This window comes from Fusarium fujikuroi, chromosome FFUJ_chr09 (genome assembly GCF_900079805.1).
Source record: "Fusarium fujikuroi IMI 58289 draft genome, chromosome FFUJ_chr09".
In the NCBI taxonomy this organism is placed as follows: Eukaryota; Fungi; Ascomycota; class Sordariomycetes; order Hypocreales; family Nectriaceae; genus Fusarium; species Fusarium fujikuroi.
Window position 1 is genome coordinate 2295452 of NC_036630.1, and position 24564 is coordinate 2320015.

Below are 24564 nucleotides of genomic sequence, written 5' to 3' on the forward strand. Positions count from 1 at the left end.
TTCTCATTTAGTAGAATGAAAATGTCTACCAGCAAAGATCCCCGACTCTATGCACCTCTGGATCGATCACGACGACATATCCGCCTTGTCGAGATTCTCTCTGCCAAACCAAAAATTGTCTACAACCTTACTACCATATCACTCGACGAAGCTACTAAGTTCAGCGCGATATCATATCTTTGGGGCGATAAAGGAAAAACAGAACCAATCACTGTCAATGGCGTGGAGCAATTCATCACCCCAAGTCTTGCAAATGCACTGGAATATGCACCTTATCACTGGGCCAATGCATTTCCTGAAAGAGACCCTAGATCATGTCGACTTTGGGCAGACGCACTCTGCATCAACCAAGACGATGATCTCGAAAAGGGCCATCAAGTGCAGCTGATGAAGTTGATATATCCTGCCGCGGAAGTTGTGTTTTCCTGTCTCAATATAGAAGCTACACAGTCGGATATCCGTCTCGCTTTTAAGGCTTGTGAAACGCTTGCCAAATCAGCTGCAGAGCACGGTCTCGTTAGTTCACTCATCGACATAGATGCTACCATCGAAGAAAAACATATACAGGAATTGGGATGGCTCTTGCGGCATCCGTTGTTGGATGAAAACTACCCGGTGAAGTCCCAGGAATTCGCGGACGCAGACCAGGCCATGTACAGAATGTTGAAATTGAAGTACTGGGAGCGAGCTTGGGTTTTCCAGGAACTGGTTCTCTCGAGGCGCGTCGTCGTGATCCATCAGCTTCTGTCTATTGATTTGAAACTCCTGCTGGATGCTCAATCCTGCATTGACATCATCAAGGAAATGGCAAGTGGACCAGAGACGGACGAGGCCGACCAATACTTCTGGTACATATATTGGCAGAGGTTTTTGACGTTGAGACAAGTCGAGTGGGCACGGGTGTGTGTCTACGAGGCTGCAAAAGCCGATGAATCTATCATTCGATCGATGCGGAGCTTTCTTCTCGTGGGCGGAATGTATCGCGCCAAAGACCCAAAGGACCATGTCTACGCCTTACTAGGGTTAACGACTCTTTACATTGAGCCTGACTATACTAGCAAGACGACTGTTGCCTCCGTGTACAGTGAGGTATGCGCGGAGATATTGAAGTCGCAAAAGTCGGCGAAAGGTTGGCCGCTTTGCTTTCTTTCAGGAGCAGGTCTCGCAAAGCAAGGGAAGAACCAACAGTATGAATTGCCGTCCTGGGTATATAATTTCCCCGAGACATTCAAGGGAAACACGGTGGCCCATTTCTTATTCAGAGGCTACGAGGAGCCAAACTACCATTGCCCGGAGGAGTGGAATAGCCTTGAACCAACGAGTATTCGTGGGGATAGTTTGACCTGTTCTGCAGTCTTCTTTCACACTATCATCGATGCAAGTCCAGCGTTGGAGGAATCGTGCGATAGCTGGTTGAGCTTTGTCTCTGCTATTTTCAGAATGATACACCGGCCTATGGGGAACACAGAAGACCCTCATCCACTTTGGGCACTCGCCCGAGCGTTCGGGGCCGACGATGGTCAAGTAAATATATGGGAAACACCTGCGGCCACTCGAATGGTTCGGATGCTCCAGTACCTCTCGTTAATTTGCCAAGTACCGATCCATGATGACGGGAGGTACGAGGCCGATGCAGCCCAGAAGGCCGAAGAATTTGCACAAGGCATTCTTGACAAGTTGCCCGAAAACATCATGTACCAAGACAGCGAACAACCACCAGAAAACCGGAAGAGAAACGAAAGCACCAGCAAGATCTACCGAGAGCTCATTTCTCAGATAAGAGACAAAGAGTCTTTCTGGGACGACATGGACAATCAACAAGTGCAGCCAGATATCAGTGCTTGCCTCAAGCTAGAGCCAGCGATCGGTCTTACAGACAGCGGCGAGTTTGTTCTACTTCCGCGAGTGGCAGAGATAGGCGACCAAGTGGTTCTACTTCCAGGATATTGGCAGCTTTCATTGGTACGGAAAGAGGACAATCACTTTGTGCACGTCGGGGACTGCTGGCCTTGCAGAACGATGCAACAAGTCGCGGAACCGGCCCGCGCAAAAGAAATGAAAGTGATAGAGATACGGTGATGCAAGACAGACAGAAAGCCCAGATTGCAGAATGTTCTACAATACAGTACTGGCAGTACGCGTGGACTGGACCCCTGAGCACACCATCATTAGGCCTTGGACACGAATTGCCCTGCAAGGCCAAACTAGCTATTGTATTACACTAGCGTTTAGATACAGCCACTGACTTCTTTAGCTTCATAATGGATGATAAGGGGGGGAGCACTTGAGCATCAAATAACTTAAGGCTTAGATCACTCAGAGACAAACGCCAGTTCTTGATATTTATTAATTAAATCGCAACGAGCTTAGACCAGAATTCACATGAACAAACCCAAGTCAACAAGGTGCTACGTAATGGGGCACCCACTGACTGCACATCCGGCCGTGGTTGCCGAAGTGTAGAGACCCCTGTTTTGAAGCTTGTACGAGAAAAGAAGCTGTTTTCTCAAGTGAATGCGGCTGGAATTTTAGCATGAAGCTAGTGATTCAGGAGAACGAGAGCTTCCATTTATTTCTTCCAGGGTGATGATCCCATTCAATTAGAGGCGTCAGCATTGACATGCCTTGTACTATGTATATCCGAATGACAAAAGAAAGAGGTCGATATAATTGCTTTTGTCTTTTTTCGTTGGTACGAGATCTGGATCAAAATCGAACGATTCAAAAGGTCAAAACTCCGAACCAAGAACCGCGGGTGTGCGGGCGCCTCCGGGTTGCCGTTTGGCTAGAGAGCGGGAGCCCTGGGGGGAGTTAGCCACTTCGGGGATTACTACTGACGGGTTTACGTTTTGGTGGCGGGAGGGAAATTTTCTGGTTCTGTTTTGGACGAGTCGTGTTATGTAAGGGAGAAAAGAGTTTTAGGGAGTTTTAATAAAAAGGAATGGATTGTTACATAAAAGATGTTTGGCTTGTGAAGTTTCTCGACTCGTGAAACTGAAGACTGCAGGCATCTTGACCTGAGAAGCAAAGAATGTTGATGGTCTTGGCAACTGCCAGGAACCATTTCGACGAACCAACTGAGTTGCAGCCGCTGACCAACCAATGGCATTGTTCAAGCAGACTCGACGATATCAAATCGACGTCCCAGCAAGTTGGATCATGGATGGCCGTCGTACCGAATATCCAGAGGCACAGCTTCCGCAGCGTTACATTGTGCAAGCGAGGTTTGATGCCATCCAAGGATATCCCATGTCCATCAACCTAACCCACAGGGGTTCTGGGTAATGGTTCCGTAGCCACGGCTCAGGTACCAAGATATTTTTAAGTTTCACAAATGAGAACGCGAGACTGACACCATCGTATCGCATCGCAGTAGAGAACAGCTCTCATCGCATCTGTTGGTTCAGCTGAGATTCTTCAATGTCGATCACTTTCCAATTCTAACCAAGATACGAGAGATTTTTTCTTGATCAAGTCCACACGCCAGAAAACTAAATCTGCATCTCAAAACTCTGCTGCCCCAAGGCTCAAGCCATGTGTGTCATATCTCCCCTAGCTGCCAGGCCCCTCGCGCAAGCCACCACAGAACTAAACTCCTTCTAGACCCCGAGTGCATTTCCCAACACACCACTTTTCCTTTCGCTGCAGCTCCAAAACTGCCGAAACAGAGAAAGTGGGTGGGATAATTTACGATTCCAGAAGGGACAGAAAACTCTGTATCAGCGACAGTGACAGTCACGATAATAATAATAATCTGCTAACTGTGAACGTCCGTAGCTTCCGCACGGGTCAAGCGTTCCGTTTCCGAGCTCACGTCTTCCTCTGCTCCCACTCGGTCGCCGTCACCCTGTGGAGTTGCATTACTGTCCGAAATCCTTTTAGTTCAAAGGGGAGGAGAAAAGCAGGAAACGTTAGGTTCCATTTATTAGGTAGTAAATTAATAGATAGCTTGGGCTTGGCTTTGTATAAGGAGTTTAACTCACCCGCGATCCAAGTTGGGTTTTGCGGTTTCCTCTAGTTTCTTGCTCTAAGGAAACAAAGATTTGATGGTGCAAGAAACCGTCTCTTTCATGGCGAACAGACTCTAAACCCTACACTCCATCTCGTTCGCTATGACGGACCCCAAAGTCGCCCAGGCTATTGCCGATGGACGAGTCCCCAAGGGAGTAACGGCGGCTTACCTCAACCAGTCCAAAGATGCACCCGCCATTGTGGGCATTATCTTGGTGACTTGTATAACGAGTATTATTGTTCTTGGCCGTCTTGCATCGCGAGCATTCCTCATCCGACGTTTTGGCCTCGATGATTCCCTGACTTTGGTATCATGGGTAAGTTCTTCTTCTTTTCTCTCTTAATTCTCCGACCCCCATCGCGGGTGCAGATCCCTCCCCACTGGTGTAGCATCGTCAAGAAACTGACAGATCGGCTAGGTTTGCTTGGTAGTATTCGTTGGCCTGTGCATCAAGCTCATCCAGCTGGGTTCTGGACGACATTTCGACTATATCCAATATGTTCTCGACATGCCGACAATTGAATACACAGAAGTTCTCGACTTTGGCGCCCATATCGTTTACACCGTTGCGCTGCTGTTCTGCCGAATGTCCGGTTTGGCATTCTACCATCGACTGTGTGCTGTACACGACCGCCTTCGACTCTCCATCAAGATCGTGTTTGGTATCTTGATCGCTGGATTCTTACCGCAAGTTTTCCTTATCATCTTTCATTGTACGCCTGTTACGGGGCTTTGGCCGTATGAGTGGCAGCCTGATTTTGACAAGTATACCTGCTTGCAATGGGGATTGGTCTATAGCGTCAATTCGTCGGTGTCGCTAGTCTGTGACTTGTTGCTGTTTGGTATCCCAGTTGTGATGCTTCGGGTCTTGGAGATGCCAAGAAAGCGAAAGATCCAATTGGGATGCATTCTTCTGCCTGGTATTAGTGTCATTGGCATCTCTATCACACGGCTGGTGTTTGTCATTGAAGGGCAATGGAACGCCGACATGTCTTGGGCTTGTAAGTCAATCACATATCAGCAAGAAAACTTGTCTAACATCTCGCAGACAACCCAATGCTGGCCATTGAAGTCAGTGAGATTGGCGCAACCCTCATCGCCCTCTCAGTCCCAGGCGTCAAGCCCCTCTTCGACAAGTTCATCCTCCGACGAGACATCACCCAGGGCGAGAGCACAGGAAAGTCACGATACGCACAACAACACAGTTCAAAGGGCGGCACAGCATTACGATCGCTCCATTTCCGCCCCGAACACGATGTTCTCACCAGTCGCGACACGTCTGCCGAGGGAATCAAGACGTATCGCAGCACGAAGAATGCGTCGGCGGATAATACGAGTGAGAACAGTGCGGATGGCATCTTGGTGCAGGTGGATTTTAGGATAAAGGAGGACACGCAGGACTCTAAAAGTGGGAGCGATGCTGGACGGTCGTGGAAATAATGGATTGGCCTGGTTTCTTTGATGTGTTATGTATAAGTAAAAGTATTGGGATGGACTGCAAGCGATGACATTCAGGTCGGCAATGATCGAGCGACTTTTATTCTTCTTCATGAATACTCTTTTACGATACGGTGATATTGGAACAACATGAATTGAATCATTTTCTGTTCTCTTCACTACTTTCTTCCTTGTTCGAGTCTTGAATCCTCTCTGCCATGAAAGGGGAGGCAAGAAAACCCAGGACTTCTGCTCTAAGTGACAAAAATTGTTAGGTAAGTCTGGTGTATCCTAGCGAGCCTTTGGACCAATTTATTTCGGCACCTGGTTTCATATTAGAATCTCCCTGAGGCCCTGAGGCCTGTCTCCCGACAAGCTGGAACACGATCTTCAATGCGAACTGTCACCATCCTTCCAAGTTCAATGCATGCACAATAATTACATGCACGTCAAATCCCACTTCTAGAAGGATTCATCTCTTCTTTCGTAACAGAAACACGTTCACCTTCCATATTCATTTCATCTTCTCCATCAAACACGGCATCAGCGACCCGAATATGAAGAGCCATTATCAATCTGCGCGACTTTTCAAGCCTGACAATGCCTCGATCGAGTTTAGGCCTACCGTAAACCACAGTCCACTAAATTCTTTAGCGGCGCAGTCCGCTAAAAGCTTCTGTCAGGGTCCCCCTCCCCGGCTTGGCCTCCCCCCGCCCATCCCGGCTTGACTGATCCGTGTGGTAATCTTTCCAAAAAGATGCGATGGAACCAGTTAGCCAGTGACATGACATGGGCAATTGAATTGAATGCAAGGCCATGACATGACATGTTCTGTTTAGTTCAGTTGACGTTGTCTAGCGGCCGAATGTGCTCCCGCAGCCTCCGTCTTCGCCGATTCCCCAAGTTCGCCGCTGAGGCGGGCACCCTTGTAGGAGTAATTAATTAATGTGCATAGCTTACCTTACCTGTCTAGGGAATAAACAAAACAGCTTCTATTCCCTCCCTCTCTTTGCTCTAAACATCACAGCCTTTCCGTTGCTCATCAAGTCCTATTCACCATGAAGCTTCTCGGGTTGTCGTTGGCCACGGGCCTCATCGCCCAGGGCGTGAGCGCTACACCTAAGCAGTCCAAGAATGAGCCTCTGTTCGCGATCCAGCCCAACATGATCCCCTTGGAGAAGAATGCTGGGTCGCCTGATTTGTTCCCCATGCCTGATTGCAATGGCTTCAAGCTTGAGGAGGCTACTTTTACGGAGATGCAGGATGCAATGAAGGCTGGCAAGCTTACTTCTGTTCAGCTTGTGACTTGCTACCTTATGCGCACGTATCAGACTAAGGAGTACCTCAAGTAAGTCGACTGAAATGACCAATTGCAGGGTCAATTGATGCCATTGATACCTTGAACACGGCTAACAATGCGCAGCTCTGTTCTCCAGGTCAACCCCGATGCCTTCGCCATCGCAGCAGAGCGCGACGCCGAGCGCGCAAAGGGCAAATGCCGTGGTCCTCTGCACGGCATTCCCTTCACTGTCAAGGACAACATCGCCACCAAGGACAGTCTCGAGACTACCGCCGGCAGCTGGGCGCTCCTCGGCAACGTCGTCCCCCGCGATGCGCACGTCGTCAAGAAGCTCCGTGACGCCGGCGCCGTCCTCTTCGGCAAAGCTGCTCTCAGCGAGTGGGCTGATATGCGCAGCAACGATTACTCCGAGGGTTACTCTGGGCGCGGTGGTCAGGTTCGCAGTGCTTACAACTTGACTGTTAACCCTGGTGGTAGCTCTTCTGGCAGTGGTGTTGGTGTTGGTGCTAACGTGATTGCGTTTTCGCTGGGCACTGAGACCGATGGTAGTGGTGAGTTTTACCGAAGTTGTATGCTGTGGATTGCACTGATGATGTCGCAGTGATTAACCCCGCCAACCGCAATGCCCTCGTTGGTATTAAGCCCACTGTTGGTCTCACCTCTCGTGCTGGTGTCATTCCCGAGAGCGAGCACCAGGACTCTGTCGGTTGCTTTGCCAAAAACGTCAAGGACGCTGCTCTTGTTCTTGATGCCATCTACGGTATTGACAAGCGCGACAACTACACTGAGGGTCAGAAGAACAAGACCCCTAAGGGCGGTTATGCGAAGTACCTCACCGATAAGAAGGCCCTCAAGGGTGCCACCTTTGGCCTTCCCTGGAAGAGCTTCTGGGCTCTTGCCGATGAGGACATGCAGTCTCAGCTTCTCGAGCTCGTTGACCTGATCAAGTCTGCTGGCGCCACCATCATCAATGGCACTGAGATCACCAACTACGAGACCATTGTCAGTCCTGATGGATGGAACTGGGATTACGGTACTACTCGAGGATTCCCCAATGAGTCTGAGTATACCTACATCAAGGTCGACTTCTACCGCAACATTGAGACCTACCTTAGCGAGGTCAAGAACACCAATGTCCGTAACCTTGAGGACATCGTCAAGTAAGTGCACTGTGTCTCGATCGTCTAAGTAGTACTAACTGTTCCAGGTTCAACAAGAAGTACGATGGCGTTGAGGGTGGCTACCCGTATAAGAACGGCAAGGGTATTCCCGCTTTCGCCTCCGGCCAAGACGGTTTCCTCGCCTCTCTCGAGTCCAAGGGCATCCAAGACGAGAAGTACTGGCAAGCCCTCGAGTTCTGCCAGACCTCTTGCCGCAAGGGTATCAACGACGCTCTCACCTACAAGGGCAAGAAGCTCTCCGGTCTTCTCGTCCCTCCCCAGGTCGCACAAGCTCCTCAGATCGCTGCCCAGGCCGGTTACCCCGTCATCACCATCCCCGGCGGCTACGCCAAGGACTCTGGAATGCCCTTCGGCCTCGGAATCATGCAGACTGCGTGGGCTGAAGCTGAGCTTGTCAAGTGGGCTAGCGCAATTGAGGATCTTCAGCGATCTACTGATGCTCCCTCAAAGCGTCGTCTCCCCAAGTTCCTTGGATACCTTGAGCGCAACGTTCCCGTGCCCTTTTAAGCTGCGAGCCAATTGATGCGCATTTTGGATCGTATATAATAGTAGATAGCAATACGTAACTTTTAATAATATTATGGCTGAAGCCTCAACCAATGCTTTGCAGTCGCAATTGGACTTGTGTAACAGAGGACATTCCATGACAGTATCACTCCGAACTCTATGACGCGCTCGAGTAGAACGTGAGCACCCACGTTTAGGAAGGGGACCATTTCTGCAAAAAGATGCGAAGCAAAAACGATTGCATGATGTATGGCCAAAAGGTGAGGTCCTACCCGGGTTCGAACCGGGGACTTCGGAAGAATTTGAATGGTGATCAAAATCCAACGTCCTAACCACTAGACTATAGGACCTTCGATAAGATGGCAAGCTCCAAAGCAAAGCTAATACTCAATCTGCTCCACCGGGAATCACAGGCAAAAAGCGAGGTCCTACCCGGGTTCGAACCGGGGTCTTCGGAAGGCTTCTGAGGGTATCAAAATCCGACGTCATTACCACTAAACTATAGGACCAGACGATGCAAAGGCGTCAAGATGTGGTGTTTATATACGCCATCCCAGCGTTTTCGTGACGCCAAACCAAGGATTGCTGGTGTTGTTCACTTACTTTTAATGGAAGTATGTCATAGAGGTCAATGTAATTCAATTTTAGGTTTGGCGCGTCACATTGTTTCATCAAGTTGTCAAAATGGGGTCCAGTATCATAGATGTCAATTCTGCTCTCTGTCTACCGTTATACTCCACGGTCTATCGTCCTACTCCAGATCTGTCTGTTCAGGATGTCAAAACTCCAGAAATGTCACTTACCGTGCCCTTTTTATCTCGGCCATCAAATGTCGATCTCAAGCAATCTTCATCAAAACCCGGTTCAGCCAAAAGCGAGTCCCTAGACGTCATCGACACTCACCTCCAACAACTTACCCTGAATAAGGTTCCTCCTGATCATAAGGACGCATCTGGTACCAGCCATTCGCCTTGATCTGATCCTTCACAGCCCGAGGGAGAACTTCTACTGGCACGCGACGGAGGTAGCCCTCATCCTGGAGGCGCGCGATCAAGTTCTCAGGCCTGGGAAGATGGACCCGAACGGTAAGCTGCATGATGTCACCAAAGACAGTGAAGGTGTTGCGGCCATAGATAAGGTCAAGGCCATCACGAAGGCGGTTTAGACCGAAGATCAGAGTCGGGTTAATGTTGTGATCATAGGTCTCGCGGCCACGAGCGGTATTCTTACGCTCAAGGCTGTCGCTGCGATTACGACATCCACAGCGGTCGGCATCGCGGCTGCGGTTGCGCTTGGGCATCTCAAAGACCATGATTGCGGCTGGAGGAAAAGAAGTAAGTCGAAATGAAGATGCTGAATGCTTGTGGTGAGTATGCACAGGTGTTGACAAGTTGTGTGTGATAGCAGTTGATGGAAATCTGGATGTGAGTGTTGGTAACGGGGAAAGAAATGACCGTGAGGGACGAGATGAGGTGAATATATGCGATGATTGAACAGTGGAACTGGGATCCTTTTGTGTGACTGTTCTTCAGTTTCACTATATCTTTGACACTGGCAAAGGTCTTGAAATTCAATCAGAGACTCTGTTCCATGTACTGCTGTTTGTTCGCAGAACACTGAGTACTCTTGATCATCCAAACAACAATCTGACGTTCGCCCAGCCCTCAAGACATCCGATACCGTGACTCAAACTGGCAACGAAATAAGAAGACAATGCCATTGTAAGTATTCAAGCCACCTTGCCCTTGTTCACACCGCCAACTCCAACCCCAGCCAAGAACAAGGCCCTCACAACAGCAACCCAACCAGTGAACAGATAATTCCCCCAATCCTGCCATCTGAACATTGACAGCTCTGACCGACGCTGTTGTTTCATACTGACAAAGACACTCATCAAGATCGCAATGTCGATGAGAAGCACGCCGCCAATGACGACTCTCCATACTTTGATATCAGAGCTGACTCTCAGAAGCACAGCCAGCATGATGGCGACAAAAGCGAATAGTGCAGCGAGTTGGTGGAATAAGAAGGCCTGGTCTGGATTATACGCAGACATGCTCCGTGGAATGAGGCCATCGAGAATGAATTCGGGGGTGAAGATAAGAGCGTAGACGGTTGGGAGGACTGTCAGTGGGTCAACCCAGGTGAACCAGATGCGGTAAAAGCTATGGACGTTGAGTTCAGGCATGGTAGCTACTTCGGCAATTTCTTTCTTTCTGGTATTATGAGACAAAGAGAATGGGTTTGAAGAGAGAATTTATAGGAAGCAAACGGTAACCTTTGGGGTAGTCAGCGAAGAAGCGAGACCAGAGTGCGCTTCTCGTCTTATGTCAGCTGACAACCAGAATTCGGAACATTTCCCTATAAGGCAAGTTTCCTGCTCAAGAGACGATATTGATTAAGAAAATGTCCTTCTGTTGTTTAAACTCTCCCTATGCCGTCAATTTCGCTTGCTTAAAGGATATGCGTGAGGCTAGTGTCCAGGCTATCGGGGTTAAACCACCACTCAAGTACTCCAGTCCAGGGCATCTCCATCCAAGTAAATTCTCCTTCAGCCTCTGGAGGCGCAGTACTAACGGCAGCCACATGTGGAGGTATCTGCACGATCTTCCCCGGCCTGGTCCCAACAAACAGTCCCCTTGAATCGCCTCTTGTAAGCGGTGTCTCAGCCCAGTCAAATCGAAAGCACCCAACGCTAGCCTCACTACCATCAGCGTACCGAAGCAATAACCCAGCGACCTTCTTATAAGAAGTTTCAACCATACGGCAGTTTTCCAAATCAAATTGTCGAATCACACCCATGTCCTTCTCAGTCTTACTCTTGCAGACAAGAACTTCTGTGATGTTCTCCAAGGACGAGGAAGAATAGTGTAGAGTATGAAGCGGGTTGAAACGTGGCACGGCACCAAGTGGTGTTTGTCTCGGCGAAGGGGCGGCAATATGGTTGTCTAGGACTCCTGGTGCAGCTATCAGGGGAATTCCATGGTCTGACGGAGAGAAAAAGACTCGAAGTGGAGTGTTCACGGATGTTTTCGCTATAAGGTTCCAGTGACGATGGTTCGAATATGGCGTATATTGTCCATGATGGTCTGGGAAACTCCCGGCAACAATATTTCGGCCTTGGCTCGTGACAAGCTGAGATATTGTCAGTTGATCGACTCATTGACTTTGAGAGAGATGGGAAATCTTACCGCAAGAGCTATGTCACTGGGTCTTTTATATTTTTGTAGACCCCATGCTGTTGAAAAATGATATCGCAACCCGCCTTCACCCTGAGATGGGAGGGGCCTGGTTGAATCATATCTCTCGGACCCTCGAAGCCAGACCTCTTGAACGAACTCATCTTTTTGAATGGGATAGTATGTCCACTTGAGGCGACTTCGGTCTTCATAATCAGATTGCTCATCCATTAGTGTACGGTCTGCTTCGTGATGTTCCATGTTGCGATGAACATGAATCGAGACCATCTCGTCGTTGGCCCAACAGACGGAATATCCAGTTATCCCAGGTTCATTGAAAGTCAGTGTTCTTAACCTGGCCTCAAGACACCCTTCGCCCCAGCCAGCATAGTAAAATGCCATTGGGTCGAGTTCAGCCGGTGCTACTGGACGAGGCCAATGAACTCGAGGGTAAATCGAAGGAGTCGATAGCGCTCGAAGCTTGAGGCCCTATGCATACTGAGTTAGCTTCTGGTACAGTGGGTGGACTTGAGGACTTACATCCCCATGGAAAGTTAGCGTTCGGTTGGTCGCTGATACTGTTTGCCAATAAGCTGGATAAACGGTATCTGAAGTGGCTTCGTTTGGAACCAGAATGACCTGTCTCATACCCAGGTGGTCACTGGAGATGTATAGGTTTCTAGAAACTGACGGATTTATCAGCTTCGCAGTCTGACAATTCGCAATGCGGAGAGAATTCGTCAGCGTCCTGACATACTCCACGCCATCCATTCTGACGACTGTGGTCAACATTGGGACCGACGGATCAACAGACCACTCAGTCTTGCGATGCTGCAGAGAAAGCTCTGCTATGGCATAAAGTCTGATCAACTCGTCGTCATCGGACACGATGTGCCAAAGTTCTGGTGACAGCTTGCCATATGCTTTACGCAGCGCATTTTCTATTAATTTCCGAATAAAGAATCTCCGACTTTCATGGTTTGACGAGGTATGACGATATGAGTGCTCAGTGACAAGGCGGTGCTCGTGGAGAGGAGTTCCAAACGGAGCGACCATCTCAACGCATTTCGCATGGAAAGAGATTGCCAACCCCTTGTTGTGGGTGCAGTATGGATAGACGCAGTGCCGGAAGGAAATGTTGAGAAACTTGTCCATGTGGAGAGGCGCATAACACTTCTCGTAATATATGTTGAACGGCGATGATACTTGATTATCCGGAGTCACTACAGTTGGTCAGCCAAATCCCAGAGACGCCACTCGATGTTTTGAACCTACAGGCAATTATCGTATCTTTTTGTCCCTTAATAGGGAAGCGGCAGAGTCGGCAGCGACTCGCATCGACACATACTGGATTTTGAAGTTGATTCCCATAGGACATGTTTGATGAAAGAACGCAACCGCCCTCTGGTCCAACCTCCGTTGCCCCCTGAGGAAGAACCATGGTATTCCAGAGCAAATTTCACAAACTCATCATGGAGGAGGTTGAGTCTGACCGACTCCGAGGAGATAAGACATTTTGAGGGCTGAAGTGAGGAGAGCTAAGACATAAGCTGAGGGGGTGACGTAGAACAACCAACCACAAAACGAGAAATCTGATAGCGAATCGGTACCTCCCTTCCTGAAAGTTGACCTCAATTAGTTGATTTGTTTGCTTTTACGAAGAAACTTATTGTATTTCTATCGCGGGTCAAAGTTTCGCTGTTCATGACCTTTGAAAATCACACGCTATCTTCTGAAGCTATCTTGGTGGTTCGTGCACCGTCAACGCTTTGCATCCTGTTCACGCGCTCAACCTCTGCACCAGTATCTAATTCTGGATAGTCTAAAGATATCTTAGGGCGTTCCAGCCGCGGCGCTCTCCATCGCCTTGGGGGAAGCTTCCTTCCTAAATGTCTCTATAAACTTTGTTAACTGGAATGGCGTCTCCTGGGTCTATCCGAACCCTGTTTTCGGAGGTTGGTAAGATAGGGAGCGGACACTTGATAATGGCTTCCTCTGTATCTGCGAGAAGAAAAGATATCAAGGCCGACTGCTGAGTATCGAGAAGCTGACAGACACGGAACGTGACTCTTTCGCGGGTGCACTGAAAGTATAGGTTGGGCTCGTCGTCATTCGTCCATGCTTGTGAATGGTCAAAGAGTGCTACTCCGCCTAGGATGCGGTTTTCTGCCCAATATCCAACCATGTCATGGACACCGTTGGGGTACCGGTCATGAGCAGTGAACTGAGTCGCAATGAACATTGTCGGCTTTGGTGGAAAGCGGCACAAATTATCGGGAGGTCGCTCCCACTTGATGGTAGACTCAATATCATGACCGGCAGTTGTAGCAGGGTCGTGGACTTTCTCTACTTGTGACAGTCGAACACCGATTTGATGTAGTGCACACGCAATCATCTCAATCAGTCGTAGCTGAAAGGAACGAGAGGAAGGTTTCGTGTTTTGATACGCATTCAATTTCTATAGGATGTTAGCAAATAGAACAAATGACTGAGAGTTATGGGAGAGCATACCTCCAGATCAACCATCACGCCAGCCATAGAGAACTGTGCACGGAAAGTTTTGGCCTTCTCGAATGCTCCTTCGCAGAGCGTTTTGTGATTGATTATAGGATGAGAAGGTTCATATGTGGCTGAATATCGGTCCCAGACAACATCAGCGGTCGGCAAACCGTCAATAATCTGTGCGAAGGTCGTAAGCGCAATATCAGTGTCAAGAACATTGCGGAGGGCTACAGACAAAGAATCGTAATGATAGCCATCAAGTCGGTCTAGTCCAACATAATCTGGAGATGACATTGTGGTCTACGAAAAAGCAAAAGCGGTCTGTATGATCGCAGTCGATGCACAGATGGGCTTTGAAGAAGGACGGCAGAGGAGAGTTCCATTCAGTCAGCCGATTCCCAAAGCGCGCGGCTGCCTGCAGACTTGTAAATACTAGTTGTGGGTGGGGCAGAGTGCCCAAGGCTCTATGTTGGTCCAACGAACAGAAACTGCCCGTCATATCTAGATTAAGATAAACAGGGGTCAAACTGCAACATCTACCGGGGTTTGGATAGCAAGAATAAGCTCCTTATCTCGTCACTTAGAATGCCGGAGAATACATAGTTGTTGGACTCTGGGTAACCATGGTGAATACTTCGCGTGTTAATATTGCGAGGAAACCGACCCTTGGTTTATGACCATGGGGCTTATGCTTCGGGGAGGATGAGAGCATCGATTGCGAAAACTCCTCACTGTAGTAGCTCCGAGTCTGAAGCTCCAGACTATCTGAGTACGGAAGTGTTCCGAGTTCAAGCATCGACAGGAAACAGAAGCGGATCCCTTATAAGCCGCTCCATATCTCTTGACCTGATGTGGATAGAAATATCAACCCCATTATCCGTCCAGTACTTCCCCAGAGGACCCGATGCCTCTTTTATCAACACATTTCCATCCATTTCCGGAACTACGCCCTCAGCATAGCGACACATGGATCCAAACCCAAAATCAACATCATATATCCCCGCTCGTGCCCAAGTCGTCACCAATATATGCCGCCGACCCAAGAATGCTTGCCATATCCGTTGAGGAGACTTTTCAAAAGCTAGGCTGTGAAGATGCGCGGCCATGTTAGAAGGGTCGGAGATCGTCTTGAGTGTGTTGCGGACTTGAGTTGCTACTTGAGTTATGCTGGATGGGTTGGCGACTTGGCAGGCAGGGAGTTCGATGTTCATCATCACGACTGGAGATCCGAAGAAGTCTTCTTTGAGTTGGAAGGACGAGCGAACGCCGTAAACCAGATCGCAGTGAATTGGGTCTGTGTCCTTTTCAAGGCCGCGAGCGCGAGCGATGCAGGACCAAATGTGAGATAGTATTGCATCGTGCTGACTTAACTTCTGCGACGAGTTCTTGTTCGCCCTTTTCCAAAGACATATCACCTGCTCCTGGCTCAAATGAACAACGTAATTTGAAACAGACTCGGCAACATTCCATTCAGCCCATGGCATAGGTTTGCCGACGGGCTCAAGGTTCTGTTTATCGAAAGGCGAAGGTATCTTGAACGGCCAAGGAGGTGTCGAGTCTTGATGCCACCAGTCATATCTATGCATTGGTAAACTCCTTGCTCGCTGTATGGTATCCAAGTCTGGTTCGTTGGCATTGATGTCTCCGGTCGCTTGATTGTCTAAAAGAGCAGGATTGAATACAGACATTGAAGCAGGAGGATTGCTTCCTAAACCTTGGCGACTTTCGTTCGCCCAGTGTTTGATAAAAGCCAGAAGAGTCGTGGCATCTGCGAGAGGATGCGCACCATTGAGGGCAAGGACAAAGCCGCCGCAGGACAATTCCGTCATTTGGATGGCGAGAAGAGGATATAGTTGGTCATTTTTGTCCTTCACTATATCCCTTAGTGGCTGAGCAATCGTGACAAGGGCCACGAACTTCTGAAAGACACTGGAGTCGCACTTCCAGAAAGGCTGCTTTGAAGTCCTGTTTGCGGGATATAAAGACTCAAGCGTTGCATCGCATTTGGCATGAATAAACTCCACGCCAGGATCATTATCAGTCCCATAATGCGCATAGAGGCGCCCAAACCGCCGAGCATGAGGTGGAAATGACTTTGCTTCTGGCGAAACGGTGCCATCTGTTGATTTGACAGCCTTCAGATGGCCACCCCATTGAGGGTAGAAACGAAGAGTCCAAGCTAGCGATTCGCGTAGATGGTAGGCCAAGTTGAAGTCATCGCGAGTGGGCTTTTCAAAGAGCCATATAGCGCTGGCGTTGGAGAAGTTGGCGGTTGTGCTGTCGAGAAGAGATAAAGGAATGGCTTGTTCTTGAGAAGTAGGAATGTTAAGGCGGTGAGCTTCAATGACTGATATGTTGATGGCGGCCATGACTGACTTTAGCGGGAATCACAAATTGGATAGAACATGTAAGTTTTAGTGTGATCACGGGAACAAAGAGGTAACGTCCCCCACCCAAAGACCGGCCACCCCCACAGACTGGCCACCTCATTCTTAACCTAGCCACCTAATTTATATATACTTTAAATAGTTATAACTCTATTAATTTAATTCTAATTAATTTTAAACTAATACTAATTAATTTAGAATACCTTTTTTTATTAAAAAAGATATAAGCGCCATACTTTAGATAGTTATAAACAGTATATCAGTAAATAAAATAGCTAAAGCTTATAGTATTAACTATTTTACGCTTTAAAATCAGATTAAAAAAAGTATAATACTAAAAGAAGCCTAAAAACCTTACTAAAAGCTCTTTAATACTTAAAAAAAGAGTCTTTAAGACTAGATTATTATTTAAGTTAATTTAAAATGCCCTATATTATATTAATGAGTTAGAAAGTTTGCCAGTAAGATTGCTATCTATAATAGCTTTCTAAAAGGTATTAAAAAGAACTAATTATAGAGCTTTTTAAGATAAAATCTTAATATTAAGATATTAAAAGGCAAGAAAATTAACTTTAATTAATATTATAGAGCTTCTTCTAAACTAATAAAGGCATTCTTTATATTCCTTATAATACTAGCAATATACCTAATTAAGTAGGGAAATAAATATAATATTAATAAAGTTAAAATAATAAAAGAAATAAAAATAAATAGTTTATTTTTTAATTATTAGTTAAAGAAGTTAATATTTATTTATTAGCCTAATTCTTATATCTAAATTATAATTCTTAAGTATATTTTAGTAATTAAAAAGGTCTTAAGACCTATAGTTATTTTTAAGGGAAAAACAGTTTAATAATAATATTTCCTTAAGAATTTAAATTTCCTAAAAGATTAAAAATTTATATATAGTAATAAGGGCTAAATAAGCAATAAATTAGTATTAATTTAATTAAAAAAAGTCTTTATTTTATTAATATAGCCTAAAAAGAAAAATAAACCCTAATTTCTTATTTTTAATAGCTATAGAAATTATATTATAGAAGATTTCCTTTAGAAATATTATAATAATAATATATATTTATTATTTCTTTTTACTTATATTTCCTATATCCTTTAGCCATTAAATATTATAGTTTTTAGTCCTCTAAAGAGGGTATATTATTATTTTCTTTTAGATCTTACTTCTATCTTTAATAATAGTTATATTAATAAGATTATATTTCTATATATTTATAATAAGGCTTAAAAAGAAGCTATTATAAAATCTAATATAATTGCTGGCTTTAAAGTTACTAAACTGTAGCCTATAAACCTAATAAAGGTCTTAATAAATCTAATAGTTATAAAGATACCTTTTTCTGCTATTACAGTAAATTTACCAGTAAAAAAGCAGGATTTAAGTCTCTTAAAGACTTTCTATTTATTTATATAGCTTTAGTAAGCTTTAGGCTAAGTCCTAGCTTCTATAATATAAGATCTAACTATTAGGCTACTTTTTAGGAAAATTAATAGTTAATTAAACTGTTATAACTTTAATATTAAGTAATAAAATAGAGAAATAAGTATTTTATAGTAAAAAAATAAAGAAAATTAATTAAAATAGCATAAAAAAGTTATCTATAACCTAAATATAGAGTTTATAAAGATTTTAATAATAAAAAAAGCTTATAAATAGATATAAAAAACTTTATAACTAGAAAGAATAGTAAATAAAGTTAAGAAATTAAAACTTAAAGATCTTTATACTAATTTCTATATAAATATTTACTAACTAAAGTTTTATTTAATATAAAAAATATAGTATTATAATAATTTATTAATTAATTATAATATTAGGTTTTTAGTATTTTAGTTAAGGTGGCCAGTCTATAGGGGTGGCCGGTCTTTAGGTAGGGGACGTTATAAATATTTCGCAGTTTAGTATTATCGCGATCCACCCTGTCTAATCGGTGGTGTCCCGTTTTGGCATGATGAGGGATAAATCATTTCGGCGAGCCTAATTAAGCAACTGGGTCGTAATGACGAGCTAATCCAAAAGTTCTGATTGAAATTCGATGGATCGCGCCAAGATTATCATAATAGTCTATGTCGTTATTCCTAGTCGATATCGCGTGCAACAATTTGTTGCAATTCCTAACCTTATCTTGACAGCCAGGACAGCAGGTTTCGAATGGAATGAACAGTCGCAACGTCGTGTTCTCGGAATACTCCGTCCAATGTCGCATCTGGATGATCCTCAATCTTGCAAATTTTCCCCTCCGGCCTGTCATTTGCCGACGACCGCCAATGCTTCAAATCGGCGATGCTTTCGCACTCGTCTTTTGGGTCGAGTAACACAGGGTTCCAATCCGCATTGAATGACCCAAGTACATCTTTCGAATAATCATCACCCACATACACCTTCTTCCATCTACTAATCTCTCCTTCAGATTCGCTCAAGTTCTTCCCACTACGAGCGCTGATGATCTGGGCGAGCATGTGTTCTGCTGCGCCGAAAATGCGCTTGTCCGGTTTCTCAACGCCAACGTCGTAAGACATACAATGGAAGTCGATATCGTAGGTCTTGTCGTTGAGTTTGGTAAGATCTGATTTAGTTCCATATCTCAATGGGCTTACGGCAAGACCTAAGGATGAAAGAATGCTAGGAATTCGATCATCTGAATTCGTTATAACGCCAATGACAAGACTGTCAAATTCTTGAGGCGGGTTTCGCCTCAACTTCTTGAATGCTTCAACGAGACTTGGTTCAGTCTCATAACCTTCTTTTGACGCGAATCGATGTAGCAGCCTCGGTGCTAAGTCTTTAGGTAAGGGCTTGTCATCCTTCGCCAAAGACGTGAATGTATTATGAATAACCTGAACAATATTAGCGTCGTTTTGCCTGATCCAGCTCCCGCACACGAACGTTAGTCCACCAATTCGTCGCTCCTAATCCCGTCTCCTTTCCATAATTCGGATTTTTCTTGGACTCCTGTTTAAAGGACGACTTGAAGGCAGCTTGTAGCTCATCGTCGTCGAAATTGGTGAAACCGCATTGGCGAGCAACATCTGCGTACTGTTGCGCAACTGGTCGAACAGGTCTAATTAGGGTTCCAAAGGCATCGAAACATAGGAGAAGGTTTCGTTTTGACATGATTGGCTGGATCGTAAGGTTTGCTGTTGACGGGAAAGGATCAAGTTACAGATTCAAGAATGGCATTGTTTTTGACTCCACCAGATGATTACGTCATCTAGCGACGTCGTTCAAGATGGGAGCTGATAAAGCATGGCATTGATGCCAGGAATTGTGAATAACAATCACGTACGTGCTGATGGTGAGTGCGCAGCAGTTCGAAATTCCTAGAGGTAAAAAATATTTGCACACATTTTTGAAATATGTGTTAGTTTCGAGCTGTTACCAGTGGGGCATTTCACAATTGCAAGTTGGGAATTAACATGCCTGAATCTCATGTATCTATTCAGGAGGGACTCTGAGTTTAAGATCTAGCTGTCTATCCGTGTACTTATTCAGCAGTCAAGAAGTCCCGAACCTAAAAGTCCAAACATCTACCCATGTCCAAGTTCAACATCCTAAACTCGTGCCGTGCTTGCGCATTTGTCTTGTGACTTCTTCATGTCTAGCCTAGACTCCGACCGAAATACCGTGACAGAAAAGAAAACGAGAGATGGGGAAGTGTTGGTTGTCCATGACGCTTAAATGCGAGGCTGGATCAAGTACTGGTGCATGCCAGAGTGCTGAGCCTTGCCGAGAGTCTTGACGTCGAGGCCCTGAGCCTTGGCGATGGTATGGATCTCGGCCTCTCCACGTTTCCAAGAGGGAAACATGGTATAGACCGTGCCCTTCTGAATGAACAAGTCGCTGTAGCGGTGACAAACCATGTCGTGCTGAGCGACTACTTTGAAGTAGTGCATGGAGTTGTCAAGCTTTGACTCGTAGGTCCAGGCAATGCGAAGGTTGGCGTCAATTTCGGCGTGGGCCTGAATACCCTGAAGATAAGAGATGAAGAATGCATCGTACGCCTTAGTTTGGTAGGCAGCATGAGTGGATCAGGCCTCAGTGCCGGAGGGACCATCCTGACCGACAATCAACTTAGAGTAGCGGGATCCAGAGAGATGCTTGGAGAACTCATTGCATCGATCAACGCACATCTGATCTGGGGCATTGAAGAAGATGGAACTCAGAGACAGGAAGATACGGGGGTTGGGGAGAGTAGCGAAGTACTTGTCACCCTGAATGAAGTTACCCCACAGGCCAATGCAGGTGATTTGGGGGAAGTCAGCGGCGGACTTGTTGATATGATTGGTGAGAGACTCCTTGCAGAGGTCGAGAGCGATGTAGATACAAGACTTGCCCTGCTCGATGAAATCTTGGACATAGGCAACGAATAATCGGGAGTTGGCAGCTCCAACGTCGATGATGACAGCACCAGTAGCTGGAATGTCTTTGACGACATCGGAAGCAGTAGACTTGATAATGCTGAGTTCATCCGTAGTCTGGTATGAGGTATCAGCAATCTCGCACCAATGGTGCATGCCGGTAGTGTATGCAACCTCCTTTGGGAAGTAGCCCTCTCCCTTGAAGGCGCTGGGCAACTGAGTGTCAAAGGTAGTGTCGAGGGTCGATCCACCGACGTCGATGATCTCCTTATGAGCCGGGGCCCACGACTTGGTGTAGAGAGGTGACATATTGTATGATGTCGGATGGGATGAAAGTTTTGTTCAGTGTTTTGAGACGGCAGGTCTTCTGTAGAGTGAGGATCAAAGGTTATTGTGAATAACGGTAGTGCTGATAGAAGGATGAGTGAAGGATGGGATGGTTGACTTTAGTGGTGAGCAAAGGAAAAAGTCCAAGTTGCTGGAGAATAGGTGGGAATTTATACGGTGGAATTTCTAAACATTCTCAGGAAGATTCAGAGGCTGTTTTGCAGCTTTTACTCTGTTCTGCCAGTGCCAGATACTTTGCGGCCTCATTGCCAATGGTTACTGTGGTGTTCGAGCCGTTTGTTCAAAAAACGGTGGAGATGAACCCTCTGACACTTGCAGCTAGGTCGCACAGTACTCCTGGCACTGCAACTTGTTTGACAGTGCCGTAACAGCTTGTGTTGTTCCATGGGTTGTCAACGATTCGAAGGAGGAGCTCTTTGGAGGCGTCTGGGAGCTTTGAAAGAAAGGCATTGAAGAGTTGAACATTGCTATCAACACTATAGCTCTTTGTGATATAAGAAGAACTACATCAATAAAATGAGAAACTTAACGCTTTGCGAGTTAGGGTCTATTAGTTTGGCTGCTCAACCTGATAGGAAATATCCAAAATTGAGTGCTATTATCCCCCAAGCCCCTGAACTAATTCTCGTCACAATACTGGATGTAACTCGTAGATCGTTTGTCCCGCCAGGTCTTTGTGAACACATGTACTTGTCGAGACACGAAAAAGGGACTAAGGGACTTTTATGCAGATCATTTCTCTTGATGTAAGCTTAGAATATCACAGCAAACTGCCTAGCTGCCCAAGAGGGCCGACCAAAGCCCCAACTCAAGAGAACCCCCTCAGAGGGCAAGAAAACATCGGTTTGTAATTGAGGATGTCAAAATAGACTCAGCAAAGGGTATCTTGAAGATATTCTAAATTTGTGCTAATTTGCTTAAGTATCTTGGCCATTTAGGATCAAGGTCCTGTGTTTTCTTTCTTCCCCTAAAGAACCAGCCATTGACAAGATTACTTTATTACAAAGACTTCTACGTATCAGATGAAAAAGAACAACACTATTTCAGATGGTTCTTGGTTGATTATTAGTGGCAGTCAAGAAAAAGGTCATTGCAGACGTAGATTACAGCCCGCACTAATGTTTCGATCATGGCCTGCGAGGTTTGACAGGCTTGTATGAATACGAAAGACTCATGAAAACTGGATGAAAAGAAGTGACAGACAAAATGTCCCCGCTGGAGCTTACCTCCATTCAGTGTTCTTTGCAAGCTGTCTTGACCAGGCCAAATGTCTAAATATTCGTTGCAGGGTAGATGCACTCAGATGGATGTCTTGGCAACGCGGAAGATTGTCAAAGTCAAAATACGAATAATATGCGAGATCTAGGGGTCCTGAATTACACACTCGCATCGATTGTGGCGATCGTCTGATCAACGTTAGCATTGGGCGGCCTCTGGACAAAACTGGTTTTAAAAGACGATGACTTCGTTGAAACGTTGTGATATAACCTTAACAGGAGCTCGCCCAGAAACGTCTTGTCGAATGTTAAGATCTTACTCCCAACTCTGCCGCCACTTGCGAAATACTCGTCACCAGAAATGATGGATGTGTGGCTGGGCTCACAACCAGGAAGCTCACGCCACAGGGTCTTGCAGCAAGATCAATGTGCTATTAAGTCATGGAGTAGTCATTGCGCGTTAGTGGCAGCTCCCAAGAGGTGATCAGCGGTGGCTGAGGGGTTCCAAGTTGCGACCAGGTTAAATGACCTCATCACCCTTCGTCATATTGCAACGGTCATCCTTCGATAAGCCTGATTGACATTTGAACCGTTATCTCGCCGTTTCGTCAATCCAATTTTGTCAAACCCTCAATAATTGTTCACTCCTACAGTTGTTCATCTTCACAATGTCGATACAGGATGATCACGCCTTTGGCAAAGACAAAGAGAAGCGCTCAAAATGGAAGATCTTCAGCTCTTCGAAAGACAAGGACAAGGAGAAGGACAAAGACAAGCGCAAGAGTCAAGAGCTTCAGGTCCCAGAAACAGCAGAGACTTCAGGCGATTCGACATATGGAAGCAGTGAACCCAACAACTCAATGACCACAGAGGGTGATCTGAGCAACACCAAGAGTAACAGTGGATTGAGCCCAGGCAAGACACCAGACAATGCGACGCCTACCCCAAACCTCAACCCAAATTCAGGACCAGACTCTTACACCAGCCCGACGATCAAAAGAGAGACGGTGACCAATCCAAATACCGGACAGACAATTACAACGACAACAACTACTACGACTACTACCACGACGGTCACAAACTCCAATGGCACAACCCAAACAATTGAGGAGCCTCATCCTGTCATGGAGTTACCAACCGTCAGCAACCAAGACGTCACACCATCCCCGCATCCACCGCCTGTAACACAACCCGAGCCCGTACAGCACATAACGCCCACGCCTGTTGAACCATCCCCAATTACCCCAACAGCACGTCGCAAGAGTCTAGAGACTCCAGGCCGACGCCTAATTCCACCCCGCGATCCAATTCCCTCTCAAATTTCCAGCTCGGATAACAATTCACCCGCAATTCCACAGCGAAACTCCAGACGCTCAGCAGAATTCGTTCCAGCGCCTTTACAAGTCGGCCAGGGCGCTTTTCCGCCCCCGCCTCCGCCTGGGGATAAACCTGCTGCTGTGAATTATTCCCGACCTGCTAATAAATCGACACTTGCGAATTTGAAGTCCGCCGCTGCTGGTATTCATGTAAGTCCCCTTCAATTGACCCGCCTCAATTGATACTGACGAGCTTCACAGGGCGCCGGCGAAACTCTGCGCGGGACACTAAACTCCAGCGTCGACAAACACTTCGGTGGCACTCCCCAAGCAATCGAGAAGAACCAGGCAGCCATCGACGCAGGCCGCTATGAGATCGATAACCGCACATTCTACCACCCAAACGAATACCGTCTGACACGACCAGAAGGCTCCGGCCCTTCCCCCGAAAGGCCGCCCATTCCCGATGCTCAATATGACGACCCGCCATTCAACATGGGAAACACAACAGGGAGTCCTGCGGTGACGGATCAGGAGAGGGAGAAGAGACATAGTAGACTGGGAAGTTTGTTTGGTAAGAGTGGAGGACGGTCGGCGTCGCAACCGGGTGCTGATGCGACGCCGAGAGCCGAGAGGGGGAAGTTGAGAAAGAGGAGTAGTTCGGGGCCGGGGACGCCGAAGTTGAGTGTCGTGGGAGAATAGTTACACGCCACGGGAGTTGTATCATATATCTAGCTTAATGCCACATTACGTGCTCACCACGTGGAACGTATGAAGGTTGAAATTCTGTGATAGTAA

General features: G+C 46.4%; 11 protein-coding genes, besides 2 other annotated features; 4 read left to right on the forward strand and 7 right to left on the reverse strand.

Annotated features, from left to right (window-relative positions):
* Positions 1 to 21: 21 nt before the first annotated feature.
* FFUJ_09448 (related to heterokaryon incompatibility protein (het-6OR allele)) lies at positions 22 to 2079 on the forward strand (the record flags this gene model as incomplete). Its single annotated transcript, XM_023568649.1, has 1 exon — positions 22 to 2079. The coding sequence occupies one exon, from the start codon at positions 22 to 24 to the stop codon at positions 2077 to 2079; it is 2058 nt and encodes a 685-aa protein (XP_023435812.1).
* Positions 2080 to 4112: 2033 nt separating this feature from the next.
* FFUJ_09447 (related to integral membrane protein pth11) lies at positions 4113 to 5452 on the forward strand (the record flags this gene model as incomplete). XM_023568650.1 has 3 exons in its annotated part: positions 4113 to 4328; positions 4431 to 5013; positions 5061 to 5452. The coding sequence occupies 3 exons, from the start codon at positions 4113 to 4115 to the stop codon at positions 5450 to 5452; spliced, it is 1191 nt and encodes a 396-aa protein (XP_023435813.1).
* A 1055-nt stretch (positions 5453 to 6507) lies between these two features.
* FFUJ_09446 (related to glu/asp-tRNA amidotransferase subunit A) lies at positions 6508 to 8437 on the forward strand (the record flags this gene model as incomplete). XM_023568651.1 has 4 exons in its annotated part: positions 6508 to 6797; positions 6873 to 7300; positions 7351 to 7909; positions 7957 to 8437. The coding sequence occupies 4 exons, from the start codon at positions 6508 to 6510 to the stop codon at positions 8435 to 8437; spliced, it is 1758 nt and encodes a 585-aa protein (XP_023435814.1).
* Positions 8438 to 8700: 263 nt separating this feature from the next.
* Positions 8701 to 8787, reverse strand: a tRNA (tRNA-Gln).
* A 73-nt stretch (positions 8788 to 8860) lies between these two features.
* Positions 8861 to 8946, reverse strand: a tRNA (tRNA-Gln).
* A 404-nt stretch (positions 8947 to 9350) lies between these two features.
* Positions 9351 to 9749, reverse strand: FFUJ_09445 (uncharacterized protein; the record flags this gene model as incomplete). Its single annotated transcript, XM_023568653.1, has 1 exon — positions 9351 to 9749. The coding sequence occupies one exon, from the start codon at positions 9747 to 9749 to the stop codon at positions 9351 to 9353; it is 399 nt and encodes a 132-aa protein (XP_023435815.1).
* A 417-nt stretch (positions 9750 to 10166) lies between these two features.
* FFUJ_09444 (uncharacterized protein) lies at positions 10167 to 10625 on the reverse strand (the record flags this gene model as incomplete). The annotated part of the gene is made up of 1 exon (XM_023568654.1): positions 10167 to 10625. The coding sequence occupies one exon, from the start codon at positions 10623 to 10625 to the stop codon at positions 10167 to 10169; it is 459 nt and encodes a 152-aa protein (XP_023435816.1).
* Positions 10626 to 10891: 266 nt separating this feature from the next.
* FFUJ_09443 (uncharacterized protein) lies at positions 10892 to 13057 on the reverse strand (the record flags this gene model as incomplete). XM_023568655.1 has 4 exons in its annotated part: positions 10892 to 11572; positions 11629 to 12105; positions 12157 to 12839; positions 12892 to 13057. The coding sequence occupies 4 exons, from the start codon at positions 13055 to 13057 to the stop codon at positions 10892 to 10894; spliced, it is 2007 nt and encodes a 668-aa protein (XP_023435817.1).
* A 444-nt stretch (positions 13058 to 13501) lies between these two features.
* On the reverse strand, positions 13502 to 14412 carry FFUJ_09442 (uncharacterized protein; the record flags this gene model as incomplete). XM_023568656.1 has 2 exons in its annotated part: positions 13502 to 14074; positions 14128 to 14412. The coding sequence occupies 2 exons, from the start codon at positions 14410 to 14412 to the stop codon at positions 13502 to 13504; spliced, it is 858 nt and encodes a 285-aa protein (XP_023435818.1).
* A 494-nt stretch (positions 14413 to 14906) lies between these two features.
* Positions 14907 to 16487, reverse strand: FFUJ_09441 (uncharacterized protein; the record flags this gene model as incomplete). Its single annotated transcript, XM_023568657.1, has 1 exon — positions 14907 to 16487. One exon carries the CDS (start codon positions 16485 to 16487, stop codon positions 14907 to 14909), a length of 1581 nt encoding a protein of 526 aa, XP_023435819.1.
* A 2160-nt stretch (positions 16488 to 18647) lies between these two features.
* FFUJ_09440 (uncharacterized protein) lies at positions 18648 to 19641 on the reverse strand (the record flags this gene model as incomplete). XM_023568658.1 has 2 exons in its annotated part: positions 18648 to 19364; positions 19414 to 19641. The coding sequence occupies 2 exons, from the start codon at positions 19639 to 19641 to the stop codon at positions 18648 to 18650; spliced, it is 945 nt and encodes a 314-aa protein (XP_023435820.1).
* A 560-nt stretch (positions 19642 to 20201) lies between these two features.
* Positions 20202 to 21194, reverse strand: FFUJ_09439 (uncharacterized protein; the record flags this gene model as incomplete). XM_023568659.1 has 2 exons in its annotated part: positions 20202 to 20528; positions 20592 to 21194. The coding sequence occupies 2 exons, from the start codon at positions 21192 to 21194 to the stop codon at positions 20202 to 20204; spliced, it is 930 nt and encodes a 309-aa protein (XP_023435821.1).
* Positions 21195 to 23118: 1924 nt separating this feature from the next.
* Positions 23119 to 24468, forward strand: FFUJ_09438 (uncharacterized protein; the record flags this gene model as incomplete). XM_023568660.1 has 2 exons in its annotated part: positions 23119 to 23976; positions 24028 to 24468. 2 exons carry the CDS (start codon positions 23119 to 23121, stop codon positions 24466 to 24468), a joined length of 1299 nt encoding a protein of 432 aa, XP_023435822.1.
* Positions 24469 to 24564: the final 96 nt, after the last annotated feature.